The sequence below is a fragment of the Canis lupus genome, chromosome 13 (genome assembly GCF_048164855.1).
Source record: "Canis lupus baileyi chromosome 13, mCanLup2.hap1, whole genome shotgun sequence".
Taxonomy (NCBI): domain Eukaryota; kingdom Metazoa; phylum Chordata; class Mammalia; order Carnivora; family Canidae; genus Canis; species Canis lupus.
In genome coordinates, this window is record NC_132850.1 from 53,662,697 (window position 1) to 53,684,365 (window position 21,669).

General features: G+C 37.4%; 1 protein-coding gene across 1 annotated transcript in view; it reads left to right on the forward strand.

Annotated features, from left to right (window-relative positions):
* Positions 1 to 2,636: 2,636 nt before the first annotated feature.
* Positions 2,637 to 21,669, forward strand: part of LRAT (lecithin retinol acyltransferase) — a 48,319-nt gene continuing 29,286 nt past the window's right edge. Inside the window, exons 1-2 of the mRNA XM_072773725.1 lie at positions 2,637 to 2,767; positions 3,004 to 3,115. Coding sequence (XP_072629826.1) covers positions 3,114 to 3,115 — 2 coding nt within the window. The 5' untranslated portion in view covers positions 2,637 to 2,767; positions 3,004 to 3,113. The remainder of the gene's footprint in view (positions 2,768 to 3,003; positions 3,116 to 21,669) is intronic.

Genomic DNA, 21,669 nt, shown 5'->3' on the forward strand with positions numbered 1-21,669 from the left:
AATAGTATTCAGTGCAAAAAAGAACTAACAAGCCATTAAAAGACATGCAGGAACCTTAAATGCATATTACTATTTGAAAGCAGCTACATACTGAAAGAACTACATACCATATGATTCCAAGCTATGACATTTGGCAAAGGCAAAACTCTGAGACGGTTAAAATATCAATGGTTTCTAAGGCTTCAAGGTGGGGTGGGGGAGGTGGTGGTAGGGATGAATTGTGAAGCACAGAGAATTTTTAGGGCAATAAGATTATTCTGTATAATACTATAATGGTAGATACATGTTATTATACATTTGTCCAAAGCCCTAAAATGCACACACCAGGAGTGAAACCTAACATGAACTATGAATTTTGGTGATAATGATGTTTAATGTAGGTTTGAAGATGCTACCAAATGTACCACTATAGTACAGGATATTGATAGTGGGGAAGGCTCTGTGTGTGTGTGTGTGTGTGTGTGTGTGTGTGTGTGTGTGTTGGGGGAGTGTAAAGGATATATAGAAGCTCTCTGGTTTTCTTGCTGAATTTTACTGTGAACCTAAAAGTGCCTAAAGAATAAAGTCTTAAAAAAGGAATGTATTTCTCCCCTATGTCTGAAAAGTAATTTTATGAGGAGTTACTATAGGCCAAAATTGTAGCACTTGTTTATTCCACTATTTTTGCTGAAAAATCGCCTGTCAGTTTGGCAGTCCTTCGATGATAATGCCTCTTCTCTTTTTGGCTTCTTTTTGTCTTTGGTTTTCTAAAATTTCACCATGTTATGTCTAGGTATCCATCCATTCCTTCTTATCTTGTTTGGGATTCATTGGATTTCTTGTATCAGAGAATTTGTTCTTTTTTTCTTTTTCCAGATATAATAAATAATTACTTTCCTGTCTGCATAATTTCTTTCCCCTTTCCACTTTCTTCTTTGACTCCAAGTAGAAGTTTTGAGATTCTTACTCTTCCCCAAAATAACCTGCTTTCAGTCACTTCATCTTTATGAAAAGCCATAGAATAAATATATTCTGTGGAGGAGTTTCTGGACTTCCCCTTATAATTCATCTAGACCATGACCTTCCTGAATTGTCCTCTGTTGTGAAAAGATAATTTCTTAGAGTTTAAAAAAATACAATAACACAATATAATGTCTTACATTGGTGAATTCATTGATGGTACTCATGGCAACTTGATTTTTAGCAATACAGCCAAACCCTCAATTATCTGTAATATCATTGAAACTTGAAATGACCCACTCCTGTTGGTCATGGAAAAAGATAAAACGCTCCATGATGACAAAAGAATAGCTAGTGTCACCCATCAATGCCATCTGCAGATTTTTTATATAGTTACTGGGAATTTGGGCCATCGCAAACTGATAAAGAGTTTCTAGGACTGCCACTATACGGCATGAGAATAAAGTTAATTTGTAAAAGAAATTTACAACTCACATTTATCATTTGATTTTTAAAAGCCTCCTTTTCACTCATTAATAAAGACACAAGATGACTAATCTGCTAGTCACAGGCCCGTGAAGTCATAAAAAGTAGGAAAATGGGTAAGTTGATTCATAGTTAGTGAAAGTCCCCCTCTGGAAATATTTGAAAGATTGTTTATCAGAATACATATTCAAATGATTATGCTTTGGTGTATTTCCTAACATTTGGAAGGAACATATGCTGAAAGAGAACCTGCAGGTAATTACGTGGGAATGGCATTCAGTAGGACTGCATCCATTTTTGCCAGATTACCTTGTAAAATGAGTGAAACCTGCTTTTGCCAGAGGTCTCAGTTTTGCCAAGAACTTGCAAGAGCAGGGAGCATGAACAAGCTGTGAACCCTCTGTATATTAAAAAACAGTGGCAAAGTGCAGTCAGTTACTTTTGCCTTTGTAACCTTGAGCAAGAAAAACTAATCAGCAGTTTTAAGCAAGCTACCAGGATGGGAGGAGAGTGAGGGTGCCATTTGTTTCCGTGGAACATCTTGAAGATAAAATCCTGGAATGTATACAGAATACCATTACAGCTGATATTTATTGCCTACCTACTCTGTGCAGCTTGGTTCCAGTTCTCATAGCCCTTGCATTGGTCACAAAAACAATCGAGAGTAATTGCAAAGGCAGCCTTGGAAAACAACAAATGAGTAAAGATTCTTAAGTTTAATATAACATTTACTGAGGGCCTGTATGTTGCAGACACTCACTGTGTTCCACATTAGGAACAAAGAAGGAAAAGACATGGCTCCACCCTCATGTAATCATATAAATTAATGCAGTCATATAAATCAATTTAAGACCTGCTATGCCAGATTTCCTGTCACATCCTGAGTTGGCTGTGCATTGGTATATGTGCCAGACTTACCACACCTTGATTAAAAAAAAAATGAAGCTGACATTGCTTTTGACACAGAAAGCTCCTTTGTGAGGTCCTGACACTTGGGAAGAGGTGTGCCTCACACCTGATTCAGTTCTCAGAGACAGGGAGAAGAAGTTGGAAATGTTCTTCCAGGGAGACTGTACTGATGAGGCAGCCATCAGTCATCAATCCACAAGAAACAAAGAGTCTTTGTTTTTTTTTGTTTTTTTTTTGTTTTTTTTTTTTTTTAACAAAGAGTCTTTGATTTCAGTGTCAGCTACAAGGCCATACTTGTTCATGCTTCTTCAACGTCGTCTGCTCAGACTACCAGATAGAGTTCATTGCCACTCTCTCCTTGCCAGCAGTAAGCAGAAGCAGGAACTCTTGCAAGAGAAATGTTTGCCCAGAGCAGAGGAGAAGCTGGAAGAAGGTTATATAGTTTTTGTTCTTGTTTTTTTGTTTTGTTTTGTTTCATTTTACTAAGGACTGACATTTTACTAAGGACTGTATGCTCCATGTAGTTCCATAAAAACTTCAAAAACAGAGCTTCTAAGGTGGAAATAAAGAACTGACCAATTAGTCTTCCAGTTAAACTAAATTCTAAGTACAGGCTCTTATTCATAAAATCTTTTTTTACTCATTTCCTGACTTAAAAATGTTTTTCAGGTGGCTGTCCACATTAATGAAGAACATGTTGAAATCTCTCACAAAGATCTCACTTTTACACTGGACACATTGGCTTCACCAAATTTACCCAAGATAGATGATGACCTAAAATGTATGTTTATTTTCTCTATCTGATATTTTCTGCCAAAGCTGCTGGTCTTTCTATTTCATCACTTATTCTTTCTTTTTGCTATCTATAAAGATGACATGACAAGTGTGTAGGACATTTTGGCTATAAGTACTAATGTGGTTTTTTTGAGGTCGGTCCATGGAAATACCTGGATGTGACATACAGCGCAGGGCCGAGGCGGGGTAGATCATGAAAAATACTGCCTATAATTGTCTCCCCCTTATCTGTGGGGTCTATGTCCCAACATTCCCAGTGGATGGCTGAAATTGAATAGTCTGAACCCTTTTATGTACTATGTTTTTTCGATACATACATAAGTATGATAAAGTTTAACTTATGAATTAGGCACAGTAAGAGATAAATAAAGACGATAATAAAATAGAACAATTATAACACTATATTGTAATAAGTTATGTGAATGTAGTCTCAAAAATCTTACTGTACTCTACTCACCCTGGTGATGCTGTGAGATGATACAACCTACGTGATGAGATGAAATGAGGTGAATAACATAGGTGTTGTGAAATAGCATCAGGTACTATTGACCTTCTGAAGATAGGTCAGAAGGAGAATCATCTGCTGCTGGATGAGGGGGTTGACTGCAAGTAACTTAAACCATGGAAAGGGAAACCAGGGGTAAAGGGGGGACTACTGGGAACTGAGGTTCATGGAGAAAATGGTGAGCCTATGATTCCACTTGGTCTCTTTTCTTACGTAATGAGAGGATCCAAGCACATGTAAAGGTTATTGTTGCAAAAATCAAGAATATGCTCACACAAGTGGAAGGCTGGAGAAACAACTGTTGAGAAAAATGATCTTATCCTAGGTAGGGGAGATCTAAACTCTAGAGAAGGTAGGTAGGAAGAGTACACTAAAGATAGTTATTGTCATGGAAAACAATCATGAATATTTGAATCAGAAAGAGAGGGACAGCTTTGGAAAGCTCTCAGCCTTTTAGAGATTTAGTTTCTGGAAACCAAACTAAAAGCTCAAGTCTACTCTGACTTGTTATGCTCCTTTCTACTTTTGGAGCAGCTTCCAACATTTTATCCTTTGCACTTTCAAATGTTGTGAAATAACTCCAAGAAGGCCTTTTGGGTGAAGGTTTTCTTTTAGCTGGCATCATTTCCTCTGGGACATCTCCATCTTTCAGGCACAATCACTTTCTCCATTTATGATGATGTTTGCCTTCACTCATTTCCTCTGACTACATATATATCCACAGTGTCAACTTTCCCACCATTGATTCTCTCTTCTGAAATTCCATTTACAGTTGATTCTGTTTTACTTCCACTGTTGTTGCTTAGGGTTTCTCTACCACAATTTCATCTCTCTTGGCCAATTCTCTGAAGAATCGATTTTTGCAAAATGTCATGGGAGTTAAGGAGGCAGTACAACTACACACTTTGCCGTGTGTGTATGAAAGCAATACTAATTATTCAATTATACCCAGTTGACACATTGCGGTACCTGAAATTAGAACTGTGCTGTTGGGGAGCTGATGTTAATCACCCAAATCTTGGAACCAAATTTTGTGTATATTGGAAATGTGCATAGTGAGGACTGCCTACATATTCAAAGGGTTTACTTAGAACTGTCCATATGCTACTGGGCCCAAATTTAATTTTTGTATGTTTAAGGACAATTCAAAATTGAAGATTCCCCCCCACACACACACTTATTGGAATGGTTTTCTTACTAATTCATTTTGAGGAGGTCTCACTGGTTGTACTTATTCTCTACCTTTGTCTTGGTGAGCTGTACTGCATGATTCCTTGCATTAAATTAAATGCTGTTTGACCTTAGTGAGTATCTATAAGATTTTCATTTCCCATGAAAATGAGATATGGATTTAGAGTCTAAACAAAAGTGTTATTATTTCCACAACATCAGCACAAAAAGAAAAACAAATATTCTGCTGCCCACTTGATAATTGAGGCTGTAGATATTTAACTTTATAGCAATTATACAGGTATGCTTATTTAGAATGACATGAATATCTTATTAAAAAGAAACAACAGGGGATCCCTGGGTGGCTCAGCGGTTTAGTGCGCCTGCCTTCTGCCCAGGGTGTGATCCTGGGGCCCCAGGATCAAATCCCACATCAGGCTCCCCGCATGGAGCCTGCTTCTCCCTCTGCCTGTGCTTCTTTCATTCTCTTTCTCTCTCTCTCTCTCTCGAATAAATAAATAAAATCAAAAAGAAAGAAAGAAAGAAAGAAAGAAAGAAAGAAAGAAAGAAAGAAAGAAAGGAAGGAAGGAAGAAAGAAAGAAAGAAAGGAAGAAAGAAACAGGCCCAGTCCAAAACCTTTGGGTTGCAGTAAAAGTGGTCATAAAAGGAAAGTATATAGTAATACAGGCCCACCTCAAGAAGCAAGAAAAGTCTCAAATGCACAACCTAACCTTACACCTAAAGAAGCTAGAAGAAGAAAAAAAAAAAGAAGAAGCTAGAGAGGAACAGCAAATAAAGCCTAAAGCTAGCAGAAAAAAAAGGAAATAATAAAGATTAGGGCAGAAATAAATGATATAGAAACAAAAAGCACAGTAGAATAGATCAGTGAAACTAGGAGCTAGTTCTTTGAAAGAATTAATAAAACTGATAAACCCATAGCCAGTATTATCAAAAAGAAAAGGAAAAAGAACCCAAGGAAATAAAATCACAAATGAAAGAGATCACAATCAACACCACAGAAACACAATTATATGAATATTATGAAAAATCATGTGCCAAAAAAAAAAAAGAGAAATCATGTGCCAACAAATTAGGCAATATGTAAGAAGTGGAAAAATTCCTAGAAACACATAAACTACCAAAACTGAAACAGGAATAAATAGAAAATTTGAATAGATACATAACCAGCAAAGAAATTAAATCAGTAATCAAAAATGTCCCAACAAATAAAGTCCAGGACCAGACTGCTTCCCAGAGAAATTCTACCAAACATTTTATTTTTTTTAACATTTATTTACTTATTCATGATAGACAGAGAGAGAGAGGCAGAGGCACAGGCAGAGGGAGAAGCAGGCTCCATGCTGGGAGCCCGATGCGGAATTCGATTCCGGGACTCCAGGATCGTGCTCTGGACCAAAGGCAGGCGCCAAACCACTGAGCAACCCAGGGATCCCCCTCTACCAAACATTTTAAAGAGGAGCTAATACCTATCCATCTCAAACTGTTCCTCAAAATAGAAATGGAAAGAAAACTTTCAAACTCATTTTACAAGGCCAGTATTGCCTTGATTCCCAAACCAAAGACCCCACTAAAAAGGAGAATTATAGGCCAATAACCCTGATGAATATGGATGCAAAACAAGATACTAGCAGATCAAATCCAACAATAATTAAAAGAATTATTTACCACAATTAAGTGGGATTTATTGTTGGGCTGCAAGGGTGGCTCAATATTTTCAAATCAATGAATGTGATAAACCATATTAATAAAAGAAAGGATAAGAACCATATATTATCCTCTCAATAGATGCAGAAAAAGCATATGACAAATTGCAGCATCCATTCTTGATAAAAATCCTCAACAAAGTAGGGATGGAGGGAACATACCTCAATATCATAAAGGCTATGTATGAAAAACCCATAGCTAATATCGTCTTCAATAGGGAAAAACTGAGAGCTTTTCTTTTATTGTCAGGAACAAGACAGGGATGTTGTCTCTCACCATTGTTATTTAGCATAGTACTGGAAGTCCTAGCCTCAGGAATCATGATTCTACCAAAAAAAATTGCTAGAACTGACATATGAATTCAGCAAAGCCACAGTATATAAAATAAACATAGTGAACAATCTATGCACCAATAATGAAGAAGCAGAAAGAGAAATCAAGGAATCAATTCCATTTATAACTGTACCCAAAACCTAAAGATACCTAGGAATAACCTAACCAAAGAAGTAAAGAAATGTACTCTAAAAACTATAGAACTTTTATGAAAGAAATTGAAGATGACACACAAAGATGAAAACATTCCATGCTCATGGATTAGAAGAGCAAATATTGTTAAAATGTCTATGATACCCAAAGCAATCTACACATTTAATGCAATCGCTATCAAAATACCACCAGCATTTTTCACAGAGCTAAAACCAACAATCTGAAAATTTGTGTGGGACTACAAAACACCCTGAATTGCCAAAGCAATCTTGAAAAAGAAAAACAAAGCTGGAGACATCACAATTCTGGATTTCAAGCTATATTACAAAGCTATAGTGAGCAAGACAGTATAGTTGGCACAAAAGCAGACACATAGAACAATAGAACAGAATAGAAAACCCAAAAATAAACCCACAACTATATTGTCAACTAGTCTTTGACAAAGCAGGAAAGAATATGCAATGGAAAAAAACACAGTCTCTTCAGCAAATGGTGTTGGGAAAACTGGACAGCAACATTCAGAAGAATGAAACTGGACCACTTTCTTACACCATACACAAAAATAAATTCAAAATGGATTAAAGACCTAAATGTGAGATAGGAAACCATCAAAATCCTAAAGTAGAACACAGGCAGCAACCTCTTTGACTTTAACTGTAGCAAATTCTTACTAGGCATGTCATAGGAGGCAAGGGAAACAAAAGCAAAAATGAACTTTTGGGATTTCATCAAGATAAAAAAAAAAAAAAAACCTTTGCAGAGGAAATAATCAACAAAACTAAAAGGCAACCTACTGAATCGCAGAAGATATATGCAAATGACATATCAAATAAAGAGTTAGTATCTGAAGTCTATAAAGAACTTACCAAATTCTACGCCCCAAAAAACAAATAATCCAGTTAAGAAATGGGCAGAAGACATGAATAGACATTTTTCCAAAGAAGGTATCCAGATAGCCAACAGACACTTGAAAAGACGCTCAACATAACTCACCATCACTCATCTTCAGGGAAATACAAATCAAAACTACAATGAGTACCACACCTGTCAGAATGGCTAAAATTAACAACACAGGCAACAACAAATGTTGGCCAGGATGTGGAGAAAGAAAAACCTTCTTTAAAAAAAAAAAAAAGATTTTATTTATTTTTTCACGAGAGGCAAAGATTCAGGCAGAAGGAGAAGCAGGCTCCTGGCAAGGAGCCCAATGCGAGACTTGATCCCAGATCCCAGGACCACACCCTGAGCCAAAGGCAAACGCTCACCCCTGAGCCACCCAGGCATCCTAGAAGAACCCTCTTATACTATTGATTAGAATGCAAACTCTTGCAGCCACTCTGTAAGACAGTATGGAGGTTTCTCAAAAAGTTAAAAATGGAACTACTCTGTGACCCAGCAACCGCACTACTAGTTATTTACCCAAAGGACACAAAAATACTGATTCAAAGACGCACATGCACCTCAACCCCCAATGATTATAGCAGCATTATCAATGATAGCCAATATCTGGAAAAAGCCCAAATGTCCATGGACTGATGAATGGATAAAGACGATGTGGCATACGCGCGCGTGCACACACACACACACATAGGAATATTACTCAGCCATCAAAAAGATTGAAATCTTGCCCTTCACAATGATGTGGATGGAACTAGAATGTATTATGAGAAGCAAAATAAGTCAGTCAGAAAAAAACAAATGCTATAGGATTTCACTCATGTGGAATTTAAGAAACAAAACAGAAGAACATAGTGGAAGAAAGAAAGAAAAAAAGAGAAGGAGGCAAACCATGAGAGACTCTTAACTATAAAGAACAAACTGAGGGTTTTTGGAGGGGAGATGGGTGGGGATGATGGGCTAAATGGGTGGTGGATGTTAAGGAGGGAGGGCACTTGTGATGAGCACTGGGTGTTATATATAAGTGATAAGTCACTAAATTCTACTCCTGTAGCAATATTATACTGTATGCTAACGAACTAGAATTTTTTTAAAAGATTTTATTTATTTATTTGTGAGAGGCAGAGAGAGAGAGAGAGTGGCAGAGACACGGGCACAGGGAGAAGCAGGCTCCATGCAGGGAGCCTGATGTGGGACTCGATCCCAGGACTCCAGGATCACGTCCTGGGCCAAACAAAGGCAGGTGCTAAACCGCTGAGCCACCCAGGGATCCCCAACTAACTAGAATTTAAATAAATACTTGAAACAAAACAAAACAAAACAAACCCAGAATCATAAAAACTACATAGCAGCACAGACACTCATGACGACAGAGAAGAGAAAACACTGAGACTATGGGGGTGTCTAGCTCAGCTTTAGTCCCTGGCAGGACTCTGAAAAGTGAGAGACTGCAAAGCCTCCCTTGAAGTTAGCACTTAAAGGACTCAAATCCATTTTGAGTCAGGGTGCATTTTGCATTTGTGGAGACCTGATGCAAGAACACATCCTTCCAAGGCAATTGAGTTAGGACCAAAGCCATAGGGACACACATAGAAGTCAACCAGCAGAGCTTGGAGAGGGGAAGGACAGCAGAAATCCAGAGTGAGTCTCACAGAGACTTCCCTCTTCCCAGGGCTAAGATTCTTACTTTTTCTATAAAAATGTTGGTGTTTAAAAAAAGGAACAATAGGAGACAGGTGACTCAGTGGTTGAACGTCTGCCTTCAGCTCAGCGCATGATTCTGGGGTCTGGGATCGAGTCCCACATCTGGCTCCCTGTGGGGAGCCTGCTTCTCCCTCTGCCTGTGTCTCTGCCTCTCTCTCTCTCTCTGCATCTTTCATGAATAAATAAATATATCTTTAAAAAGTAAGTAAATAAAATAAAAATAAAAATAATTAAAAAAGGAACACTAGGCCCAAAATGGAGTCACTGTTGCTAAGCCCCACTAAGACTTAATACCTAACCTAATTGGAGTTTCAGCCTTTCCCAGGAGTGGAATCTTGAACCAGTCACTCTAGAAATTCCTGATCAGCGCTAGTGAGGTAATCTTGATAAGACCTCAGCCTTCCTCAAAAGGAAAGTAACCTGCCTGAAATAATCCATTCTTTTAACTTCCTTGTCCTACCTTCTTTCTGCCTGTAAAATCTTCCATTTTGTACAGCCCCTCAGAGCTCCTTTCTTGCTAGATGGAAGGCTGTTCAATTCATGATTCACTGAATAAAGCCAATTAGATCTTCAAATTTACTTAGTTGATTTTTTTTAACAACTCAACTAACATTGCCACCTACTGATTTTTGTTACTAATTTTACATAAAAATTGGAATTTTTAAAATCAAAACATATAGTTATGCCTCATGAGTGTTAAGTGTTCTTAGGGGTCCAAAGAAACACATAGTATATCTGACCTAGAGTGCTATGATTCCTCCAAAATAGGACTAATTTTGACCAAGTAAGCTTTTCTATGTAACTTCCATGTCAGAATAACCACATTCATATGACATGTTTTAGTTTTTTTGTATACCTTTTCAATTTTCTTCCATTGGTAGATCTACCAAGTGGCTCGCTAACATATCACTTAGAAGGTCTGGCCTATTACAAGTTGGGACAATCTCTGCAAAGATAGGTGTTTTTGTTCATAAAAGCCATTTTTCATGTCTCTAAACTTGATCCAGTCATTTAGTCACTTTTCACTTGCATTTAAACCTTAAAATAAGGTTTTCTTCTACTGTATCGATTAAGTTATATTAGATTTTTCAATGTCATGTAGCTTTTACTCATTGACATAACAAAACTGTGTGCTTCAAATAAGCTGTCACTCTCAATATAATAATTTTCGCAAAAATTACATATTTTAAAATGTTGTTGGGGCCAGAATAATCCACTCATGTTTTATAGTATTATAATGCATATATTCTATTAATTAGCCTTTTGTCAAGTGCTCCCTTTCAATCTTCTTTTCCCTAATGTTCTCTAAATAGTATAGTACTTCGTTATTATCACCATATTTCTGTTTTTCCTTACTCATATATATTTCCTTTATTTATTTATTTTTAAAGAATATCTCTTCACTTGCAAAGTTCTTTTCTACTTTTTTCCTCTCCAAAAATTGCTGGGTCCTTTCTTTCTCTGTAGAATAATTTTCCTGGTTCTTTTCCTTGTAACCGAATGGAATGCCATTGACCCATCTCTTTACTGACATCCTATGAATAATTGAATATTTTTCAGTAAATGCCTTTAAGTAGACTATAAAATCATGGTCGTTTAGTAGAACTAATATATAAAAGTCAGAGCAGACGTAAATCTCTATTGTCAAGTGAGTTTGTAATGCAAGTGTGCACATTCCTGTTAAAGATGTCTGTATCTGAAATCTTACAATGACTCCATTGACACTTTGTCTATACTTAGCAGAAGAGTTTACATTCTCAGAAGAAATGGAGTCATTTATATCATTTATATATGCCATTTTTTACTTAAAAGATATTTAGCACTTTCCATTCCCTAGAACATCCGTTGTGGACAGGAATCGAACAGTGAGCATGTTAGCCCATGACCTCTGAAATGCATAATCTTTTAAAGTTAGTATCCTAGTGATCCTTCTTTTGATTTTACATTAATTTTACATCCATCTTTTGTCCTCTCTTTGCAAGATGCAATTATATGACATATACCAGTTTCAAAAATGAAAGGAATGAAACAAATTTTCTTAGAATTTCTTAATGCTGCTTGAGATAATCAAGGTAGAGTTGCTAGATAAAATATGGAATGCCTTGTTAAATTTGAATTTCAGATAAGCAGTAAATAATTTTTAATATAAATGCGTACCATGCAATATTAGTTATGGCCTAAATTAGACATGCATAAACATGGCAAACTAAACTAGGTTAAATAAATTAGAAAAACACTGGAAATGGCCAAAGTAGTGAGAATGACATTCACCACCAGGTGATTCACTTTGATGACAACAGTTTGTCCACTGTATCCCTCATACCCTCTATCACTCCCATCCCCACCCACTACATGATATCCTCACAGAATCAGATTAAGATACTTCAAATTAATTAGTCATCTTGATCAATCTTTAGCATGTGTGTTTATTAGTGTGATAATTAGTATACAAATAGGCATCATAGCATGACCTCCTCTCTACTACCTATACTTAAAAATATTTCTAACTGCTCAAGCACTCAAGATTACTTCCAACATATTCTGCATAAAGAACAACTGGAAAGGGAATTCAGTAAGTAATAAGGTATGATCAAATTTAAGTGATTGGATTACCATGTTTGTATCTGGGGCTTATAAGTAGTTAAGGATATTAATTTGGAACTAGCAGATCAATGGTTTATATTCTGATTCTAGGACCTTTATCTCTTGCCCTCATTATAGGAGTTACCAGAAAAGAAGCAGAATACATGATTGTCATTTTTCAAAATAAACCAATAGTTTTACTAAATTAGTACTCTTTGTACACTTGTTAAACTGATTTGGAGCATCCAGAGGTCAATATGAGACCCAGTGATATAGGCTAAATTGAGTAATCCAAACACTAAATCTAGGAGATGGGAGAGAAGCGTAAAACGTGGGCTAGGGAAAAACCTGATAGAAATAGTAGCCTTTTAGATATTGCCTCAGTGTCAAAATCTTTTTTTTTTTCTTTTTAAAGATTTTATTTATTTATTTATTTATTTATTTATTTGAGAGACAACAGGAAGAATAACAGAAGGAGAGAGTCAGGAAGATTCGGCACTGAGCAGGGCCCGAAGCTAGGCTTGATCCCATGACCCTGAGATCATGACCTGAACTGAAATCAAGAGTCAGGTGCTTAACCTACTAAGCCATCCAGGAGCCTCCTCAGTGTCAAAAATTGTAATTGAATCACATGCTGGAGAAAGCTTATTAATGAAATGCAAGACTCTTCTAGTTGCTGACTCTAAATAAAATGTAAACGGTCTAATTTTCTTAAAATTAAAGGGTTTTTAAAAAGATTTATTTATTTGAGAGTGAGGAAGAACAAAAGAGATCACAGAGGGTGAGGAAGGGGGAGAAGCAGACTCACTGCCAAGAGAGGAGCCTGACGCAGGGGTCAATCAATCCCAGGACCCTGAGATCATGACTTGAGCCAAAGGCAGACACTTAACCGACTGAGCCATCCAGACACCCCTTAAAATTAAAGAGTTTTTAAAGAGCATAAGAAATATATTCAAAATATGGGATGGTATTTACATTTTAAAACTCTAAATTATATATGTATTTTTGGCATGATTATGTTTCCTTTAAAGATGATTAACATTTTCAATGAAAACTATACATATTTTCTTTTAATCTGTTTTTGTTTCATTGTTATTTACCTCCCATTCATTTTCAGATAGCAAACTTTTAGAAATATACCTTAACAGTCTAAGATCAGAAGGTTGCAATAAATAATTCTATACGTACCACCTCAAATCAACGATCAGAACAATCAATGCTAAAGGCGGTATAATAGATGCTCCTACTAGGATATAAATAATCCTTTCTGTCATTTTTGATTTTGGAATATGTTCCTATTTTGGTTATTTTGGTTCGTTGGTGTTTTATGCCTGCCTAAAAGCAACAGTGAGGTCATACATTATTTTTGGCACTCCTTCACCCCCAAGTAAAGCCATTTGTCACTCCTTCACACTCTGCATGGGTCTTATGAAAAGGCTTGACCTATTTAATTTTATTATTATTCTTTAAATAGGCTCCACGCAGAGCATGGAGCCCAACGTGGAACTTGAACTGAAAACCCTGAGATCAGGACCTGAGCTGTGACCAAGAGTCAGATGCCTAACCAACTGAGCCACCCAGGCGCCCACACTTTTGACCTGTATTAGATGTTTAGATATGTGAGGTCGATAGCTATTAGAGCGTATGTGTGCCACTACACTTTGATAAACAAGTTCAGAAGGTGAGGCATTGCAGATAGAAGGTTTATACAAGAATTCTGAGAAGACAGGCAGGGAGCAAAACCAGACAGATCACCACCAGTGTTTTGAGTGGGAGTGTTTGAAATGGGCTGGCATTGCAACCTGAAGAATGACTCGGGCAAGGCTTAATTGAAGACCATGACCCAGTTGCGTGGGGTCACGGTAGGGTGGAACTCTTAACAGGTTGAAACCCATTGGCTTAGCCTTTCTCAGGGAAGACAGGTCGTGATCAGAGAAGTTAGCAAGGCATACTGAGAATTTCTTAAGGAACATAAGACAGCCAGATAAGCTGAGTTCTAGCTCTGAAATAGCACTACATATCAGTTTCTGTAAATTATTGGGATAAGCTATATTTAACCTGCCTTTTCTCCATCTGGACAGGTACAAGCCTTCCACAGGTAGCTTTGCCACTGTGTCAGTATTTCTAAGACTACCGCAGAGCAGCAGCTGTGTTTTCACACTTCCAAGACCTGAGCCACATTTGCGTGGGACGGCAGTGCTCTGCCAGGAGACTTCGGCAGGAGCCCTCTTAGAAGTCCTCTGATTTCCTTTTAGCTTAGCCTCCTTCATGGGACTTACACTCCCTCCCTACCCCTACATTTTGGGCCAAGGGCCAGGCTTATAAAGCCAGGCATTGGGTCAGGGTTTAGACATACATGGCCTATAAAAATGTCTCTGAATCGACAGTAATTAATCTCCTGTGCAACTGTATTTGGCTTTACAATGCTACGAGTGTTTAGCAATTGCTCTTACTGGAACCAGATCTACAGAGATTAGGTTGGGGATGATATAAACATTTTCCGAAAAAAAAAAGAAAAAAAAACATTTTCCGTCAATGGGGGAAGATAACCTAGAAACATTTCTTTTTACTGTCTCCTCGTCAGAGCTTTTTTTTTTTTTTTTTAGTTCTTTTTTTCTCGTCGAGCTTTTATAACTACTGACCTCTGATCTAAGGTCCCTAAGTATTCCTGGGGAGAGCTTCATGCTAGTGTGACTTGATTCTGCAGGAGTGGCAGGCTGTCTAAAATCAGCTAAAGTTATTCTCAACCCAGGGCATTTAGAAACTAATTGGACTGGGTTTTTGGTTATCACAATGACAGGGGAGCAATTCTGGTATCGAATGGATGGAAGCCAGTGATGCCACCTTCCTACAATGCACACGGATAGTCCTGCGGAACCAAGAATTACCCTACACAAAGTTCCCACAGCACACTCGGGACTGACAATACTTGTAGTGATCTCTAGTTGACTCCCACTTGCATTTCCACTAGTAACTGTCCCAAACTATTTTCTCAAAACCACCCAATTATGCCCTCATTTCATTTTCTTGTTTCCTCAGACTCTTCATTCAACAAAACTTATTCAAAGTCCCTCCCTCTTCCCTTTACTGTTTTCTCTGTGTCCACCCTGTTCTCCTTCCTGCCCTCTCAGAAGAAGGCATCTTTTCATCTCCTTCCCAAGGATAACAACAGATCTACCCAAGGCGCTGGTCCCTCCACCCCCCCCATTCCCAACTCTTGTCTCTTGCATCTTTAATGCCTCACCAGTACTTTCCACCCCTTAGAAAAGTACTTGAGTTTTTCACCCCTAAAATATCAAATAAAAGCAAAAACAAAACTCTTAAGCCTACTACTTGCTCCCTCAAATTAACATTCCACTTCATTTCTTCCATGTAGGGCCCAGTATCAATAAACCATTTTAGGTACTCACTGGTACTATTTCTTTACCATCTACTGGCTCCTAAAACTCTCATAATGTGATTTCCACTCCCAATTCTGCTCTCTCCTGAAGGTAATCTCAATGGCAAGTTGCCAGACCACTCACTCTTCAAAATCCTTGGATTTCTTGGCGAAATGGGATCCTTGATAAATCACTTATTAAAGATCATTCTTCCCCACTTTTCTTCAGTTTGCCATGTGATTGTTCCCAAGAAGAGCAGAGCCACACCAGATGTGGTTCTTCATTTTCCTGCATTCCCTTTTAGTATTTCCCTATTTTCCCTATTAGTACATGCTCACGACCCTGACAGTCCCATCTTTGAGGCTCCTTTTCCTTCTCCCTTTGCCATACGCTGAATGCAGGTGTTGGCCACCCTCTACTTGGTGTCCTTGCCTTCTTCTTAACCAAGTGAATGATCCTTAAATCTACAAACACTCCTAGCCATGACACCACTCTTCAACTTCAGGCCAGACTGCTTGTTATCCGACAGATAATTCCACCTGGCTGATCCACTGCCACTCCCTAAATTTAATAAAATCTAATACATTCTGGTGTGTTTCTCTTATAGCACTTTAAGTTTGGTGATCATTTTTATAGGTGACGGTCTTCACTACTGACCTGGAAATTCCTTGAAGACAAGGATGGTTTCTTCTTTAATTTTGCCCTAAAATCTGGTGCTTCAAAATGTGAATTGGATAGTAAAGAAGTTGATGAGTGAGTGAAGACTTATCATTCCTTAGAAAAGATTGTGTCTTTCATATCTGTGGTCCAGTGCCTGGCCCGGTGCTTCGTGCATAGACAAATATCGTCTGAGTGACTCTGCCTTCTTTTCTTCCAAGCCAGTATCTTCTATTTTCTTTCTTGTCAATGTCAATGATACTAGCATTTTCCTACTTACCCAGGTTGTAAACCTCAATATTCTCTGACCCTCCCAACAGTACCTAATTCCAATAAGTTGCCAAGTCTGGTAAATCTCCCTCAAAGATTTTAAATATTCCCTTTTACAGGCATACCTTGTTTTACTGTGCTATACTTTATTGCACGTAGCAGATATTGCATTTTTTTTTTTTTACAACAAAAGGGTTGTTAGTGGCAGCCCTTGTGTCCAGCAAGTCTCTTGGTGCCATTTTTCTAAGAGCGTTTGCTTACTTTGTGTTTCTCTGTGTCACTTTTTAGTAACTCTTGCAATACTTCAAACTTTTTCATTAATATTATATTTGTTAGGGAACTCTGTAATCCATGATCTTTAATGCTACTGTTGTAATTGTTTTGGGGTATCACACACTGTGCCCATGTAAGACAACAAACTTAATAAATGTTCATGATCATCATTCTCTTTCTTCCTTTCCTTGGGCCTCTCTATTGCCCTTGCCTGAGACACAGCAGTGTTGAAATTAGGCCAGTGAATACCCCCACAATGGCCTCTACATGTTCATGTGAAAGGAAGAATCACCTCTCACTTTAAATCAAAAGCTAGAAATGATTAAGCTTAGTGAGGAAGGCATGTCAAAAACCCAGATAGGCTGAAAGTTAGGCCTCCTGTGCCAGTTAGCCAAGTTGTAAAGGCAAAGGAGAAGTTCTTGGAGGAAATTAAAAGCTCTACCCCAGTGAATACATGAATGATAAGAAAGTGAAACAGTCTAACTGCTGATAAGGAGAAAGTCTGAGTGGTCTGGATAGAAGATCAAACCAGCTATAACTTCATTGTTGTCTTATTTTAAGAAAGTACCACAGCCTGACCTTCAACACCCATCAACATCAAGGCAAGACCCTCCACAGGCAAAAACATTCAGACTCACTGGAAGCTACGATGATGGTTAGCATTTTTTAGCCATAAATTATTTTTTAATTAAGGTAGTACATTTTTTTTTTTTTTTTTGTGGACATAATGCTATTGCATGCTTAATAGTCTACACCTAGTTTAGCAGAGAAAATGGGAAGGGCATTCCAAGCTCAGGAAACAGAATTTGCAAGTAGGAAATCAGAATATAATGAGTCTGAGGATGGGAGCTTTGGTCAGAAAGTGGAGGGCCGCTTTGCCACACTAAAGAGCTTAGACTTTACCATCCCCAGTAGATAATCTGTGCTTTCCCAACTCCATGTATTGGATCTCACTACTTCTTTCTATCAACCTGCTCTTCTTCCTCTCCATCTTTTCACAACCAAACACTCCTATTGCCCTTATAAATCCTAGCTCCAATTATTCTTCCCCTATGAACTGTCCTTAATTCTCCCAGGCAGAAACAACCTCTACTTTTACTCTTTAATTCCCTTCTGCTTTGTTTGGCATGTGTCTCTACCTTGTATTGATGTTGTTGTAGACACTTTATGGCTCCATCAGCTCCTTGAAGGATAGGGAGTACGTTTTCTTCCCCTATTACGTCCTTACATTCTTTTGTTCTGGGCACTAAGCACATAGCAGATGCTCAATAAATATTTGTGACCCTTGGATCACTTTTTCACAGATTTTTAGTATCACTTTGTTAGCTAGTATTTAGCAGTAAACAAGATATCTTTGTTTTCCAGAACATCTTTTTCAATAAGAAAATATCTTTGGTAAAGGAAAGCATTAAAAGTACTTTTTTTAGTTTTTCAGGACACTTAAAAATACTTTGGATTATTGAATTGTATAATTTGGGGTCTGTCTTTAAATTGGAATTAGAATGAATTTTTGAGAATGGAGAGTAAAAGCTACTGGAGGAAAAGTTAGAAATTTTTATTTAATTTAGGAGAATCATAAGGATTATGTTACAATATGTTATGTACAATTATGTTACATAATTATGTTACAATTATGTCTTCGTTCCTAACGGATTACTTTTTTGTTAATTTTATGCAGGTGGAAAGATTCAGTCAGCAGTTTTTTTACACACATTGTGAATGTCATTTATAAAGTTATTAAATAAAAGCATTTTAGGAAAATTTACATTTTTCAGGTTTCTAATTTTTTTTTAAATTTTGTCTTTAAAAAAGTAAAACAAAACTTTTGCCCCCAAAGAAATTAATGTGCATCATAATGGAAGTATCTAATCAGAAAAAGCAAACCTTATATATTCTATTGCTCTTCAGTTTATTTCAGTGAATATTCAGTGTTTGAATAAAGTAATAAAGTACATTTCCTAAGAATGTAATAGTTCCCTAAATACACAAGTTTACTCTTGTGTCAGTCAGGCATAGTTATAGGTTTATGCCCACATATGTCTTTCCATAGGAGATAGTGATTTTAAAGCCTGCACCACCTAAACCCACCTACACTTTAAATATTTAAGCAGATGTGATATATTCATTGATCTCTAATGATGTTGATAGACCTTCCAGTTCATCCTCACCCTCTCACCCTATCCCCTTTCTTATTTGTAGGACGTTCCTGCATGAAAGTAGAGCCATTTGCGCTAGAGACAAAAATACTGATTACCCTGTATAGTGCTAATTTAGTACTCATTAAAAAATTTCCCTAATCAGTTGCACTAACTAGCACCAATAGCATAGGCTGTTGGACATAAACATTACTCCAATGATTTTTAAATGGTACAGCCATTATCATTATCAGTCTTTGGATGATGGAATCTGTACTTGAAGTACTAAATCCTAGGAAATGTGTAGACCAAGAAAAGCAATTTCTGATTCTGCTAACCAGAGTAGCATGTGGCCACCACATGGGTAGTAATACAGCCACCCACCAGCTCCCTCACACCATACACACACACACACACACACACACACACACACACACGGTGCTGCAATTTTTCTGAGAACAAAGAGCCTGTTTCGTCATTCATCCTAATAAACTCATGTTTCCTATCAGTACCAGGGAAAACTACACAAAGCATCCCTTTGAATATCTTCGAGTGACTTCATGCTTAGATTGGTTCCTAAAGGATTAGGGTTTTCTTTGTATAACATCATTTCCTAAGTGTGCTTAATCACAAGGAAATCGTGAAAGCTATAATACATTAAATTTAAGATTTTTATTTTCTGGATAAGTAAAATTGAAGAAAAATCATATCCTTTTTTGGGGGCCATCTGGTAACCTAAGAAGGAAGGAGTAAATATGTTTCTAGTTGCTTTGAGCAAACCCATATGCTGCCAGTCATTACTAATGCTGGCCAATGAGAGAGTTGAATTTCACTAGTGTATTCTGAGATGTGCTCCGATCATCTGTTGCTTCTATAGCTAGATTCTGTGCAAACATATTTTCTCTCTTGTATTTTCATTTCATACTTTCCAAAGACTATCTATAATCAATTGATATGTTCTACTTTTCTCTAAAATTTGCCAATAATAATTTAGCCAAAACAAACAGGAAATTCTTCTGGAAGTCTGATCTCTAATTAATTCTGAAACCAAGCTCAGCATATTAAAGGAAGTAATTAAAAAGGCACCCCACAGTGTTTAGATATACTAGGTCAGCTAAAACAGAGGATTTTTCTATTTTTATGAGCTTTTGTCAAATTTAAAGTATGTTACATTTTAAAACAAAAATTTAAAAGAATTTGTTAGTAGCAATACCACTCTATAAATATATTTTTTTCATGATTCTTTTGTCACTTAAAGATGATTTTTGAAACAAATGGCCTAGATATGCCAATAAAACACCTATTCAATTTGCAAAATAGTAATAAATATCACCAGTATTTTCCAGTTGTGTGTGTGCACGTGCATGCACATGCCATATTACATACCAGCCATGTAATAATATTAGTTGTGAAAGACTGTAGAGGTCATCTGGTTCATAACCTTACTTCAGAAAGGGCTGCTCCCATTATTACCCCTGGAACAAGGTTAGCTAATATTTTTCTTATCTCTTGCTCTTCCACTTTGTTTTTCTTCATTGCAGTCTTAATCATAACTATCCTTTTTATAGTGCTCCCTGTTTGCCAAGCACTGCTGCACTTTTCATATACTGATTCCTGTAACCCTTATAGCGATCTCTTAAATATTGCCTCCAAATGCCTTTTCTTTGTTCTCTTCTCACCAAACTCAATTCTGACTTTAGATGGAATCTCCTTTCTTTTTTCTTATATTTTCCTGTCATGCTTCCTTCTTACTCTTTTTATTTTTCTGCCCTGGTGCCCTATTTGGGTCACTAATTTATCTTCTGCCATTTTTTTCCCTTCCTTCTATCACCTTTTCCCAGCACGGTTACCTTTCCTAAAATCCTTAGCTGGAAGTGTTTGCAGGACTCAGAACTCTCAAGGTGTGCAGAGTGGGTGTTCAGCATTCCCACGCCTGAGCCACTTGTTCCCGTCTCTGTGGGGCAAAAGTCTAATGGGCTTACAGGTAACACTTGCAATGAATGATGTACAGTGCCAGTTTAGGTCCAGAGACGGTCAGTCAGATTGCTATGCACATTTGCAATTTTGTGAGAAACAAAAGTCCACCCTCTCTGATGAGTATCTCAAACACTCTTTCCAGCAAAGATCTTTTAGAGTAGTGCTTAAGAAATTTTGAGCTTATGTCAGTCACCTGGAGAACTTGTTAGAACAGCCTGCTAAGTGCACCCCCTTATGCAATGGAAATTGGACATTTGCAATTCTTTTTTTTAATATTTTATTTATTTGAGACAGAAAGAGTGAGAGAAAGCAGAAAGAGGGAGTGTGGCAGGCAGAGAGGGAAGAGCAGGCTCCCCACTGAGCAGAGAGCCAAATGTAGGGCTTCATGTGGGGCTCCATCCCAGGACCTCTGGATCATGACCAGAGCAGAAAGCAGATGCTTAACCAGCTGAGTCACCCAGAATTTGCAATTCTGACTAACTATGCAGATACAGCCTGCCCACAGATCACTGTTTGAGTAGCACTGCTTTGCAGTTCTTTTCATTTTTCTAATCTCTTACTTAAATTATTCTGGCTTCATTTTAAGGCCAAGTACCTGTATCCTTCTTCCTTTGGTAAGGATCTTCAGACAATCCCTATGGAGTGACATTCAGTCATTCGCTTATTTTCATACACATAAATCTCTTCAGCTTCTTTATAAAATCGATGCTGTAAATCTTTTATCGCTATTAATTGTTCTCTTTCATTTATCCTACCAGTTGTCTGCATCATCCTCCAG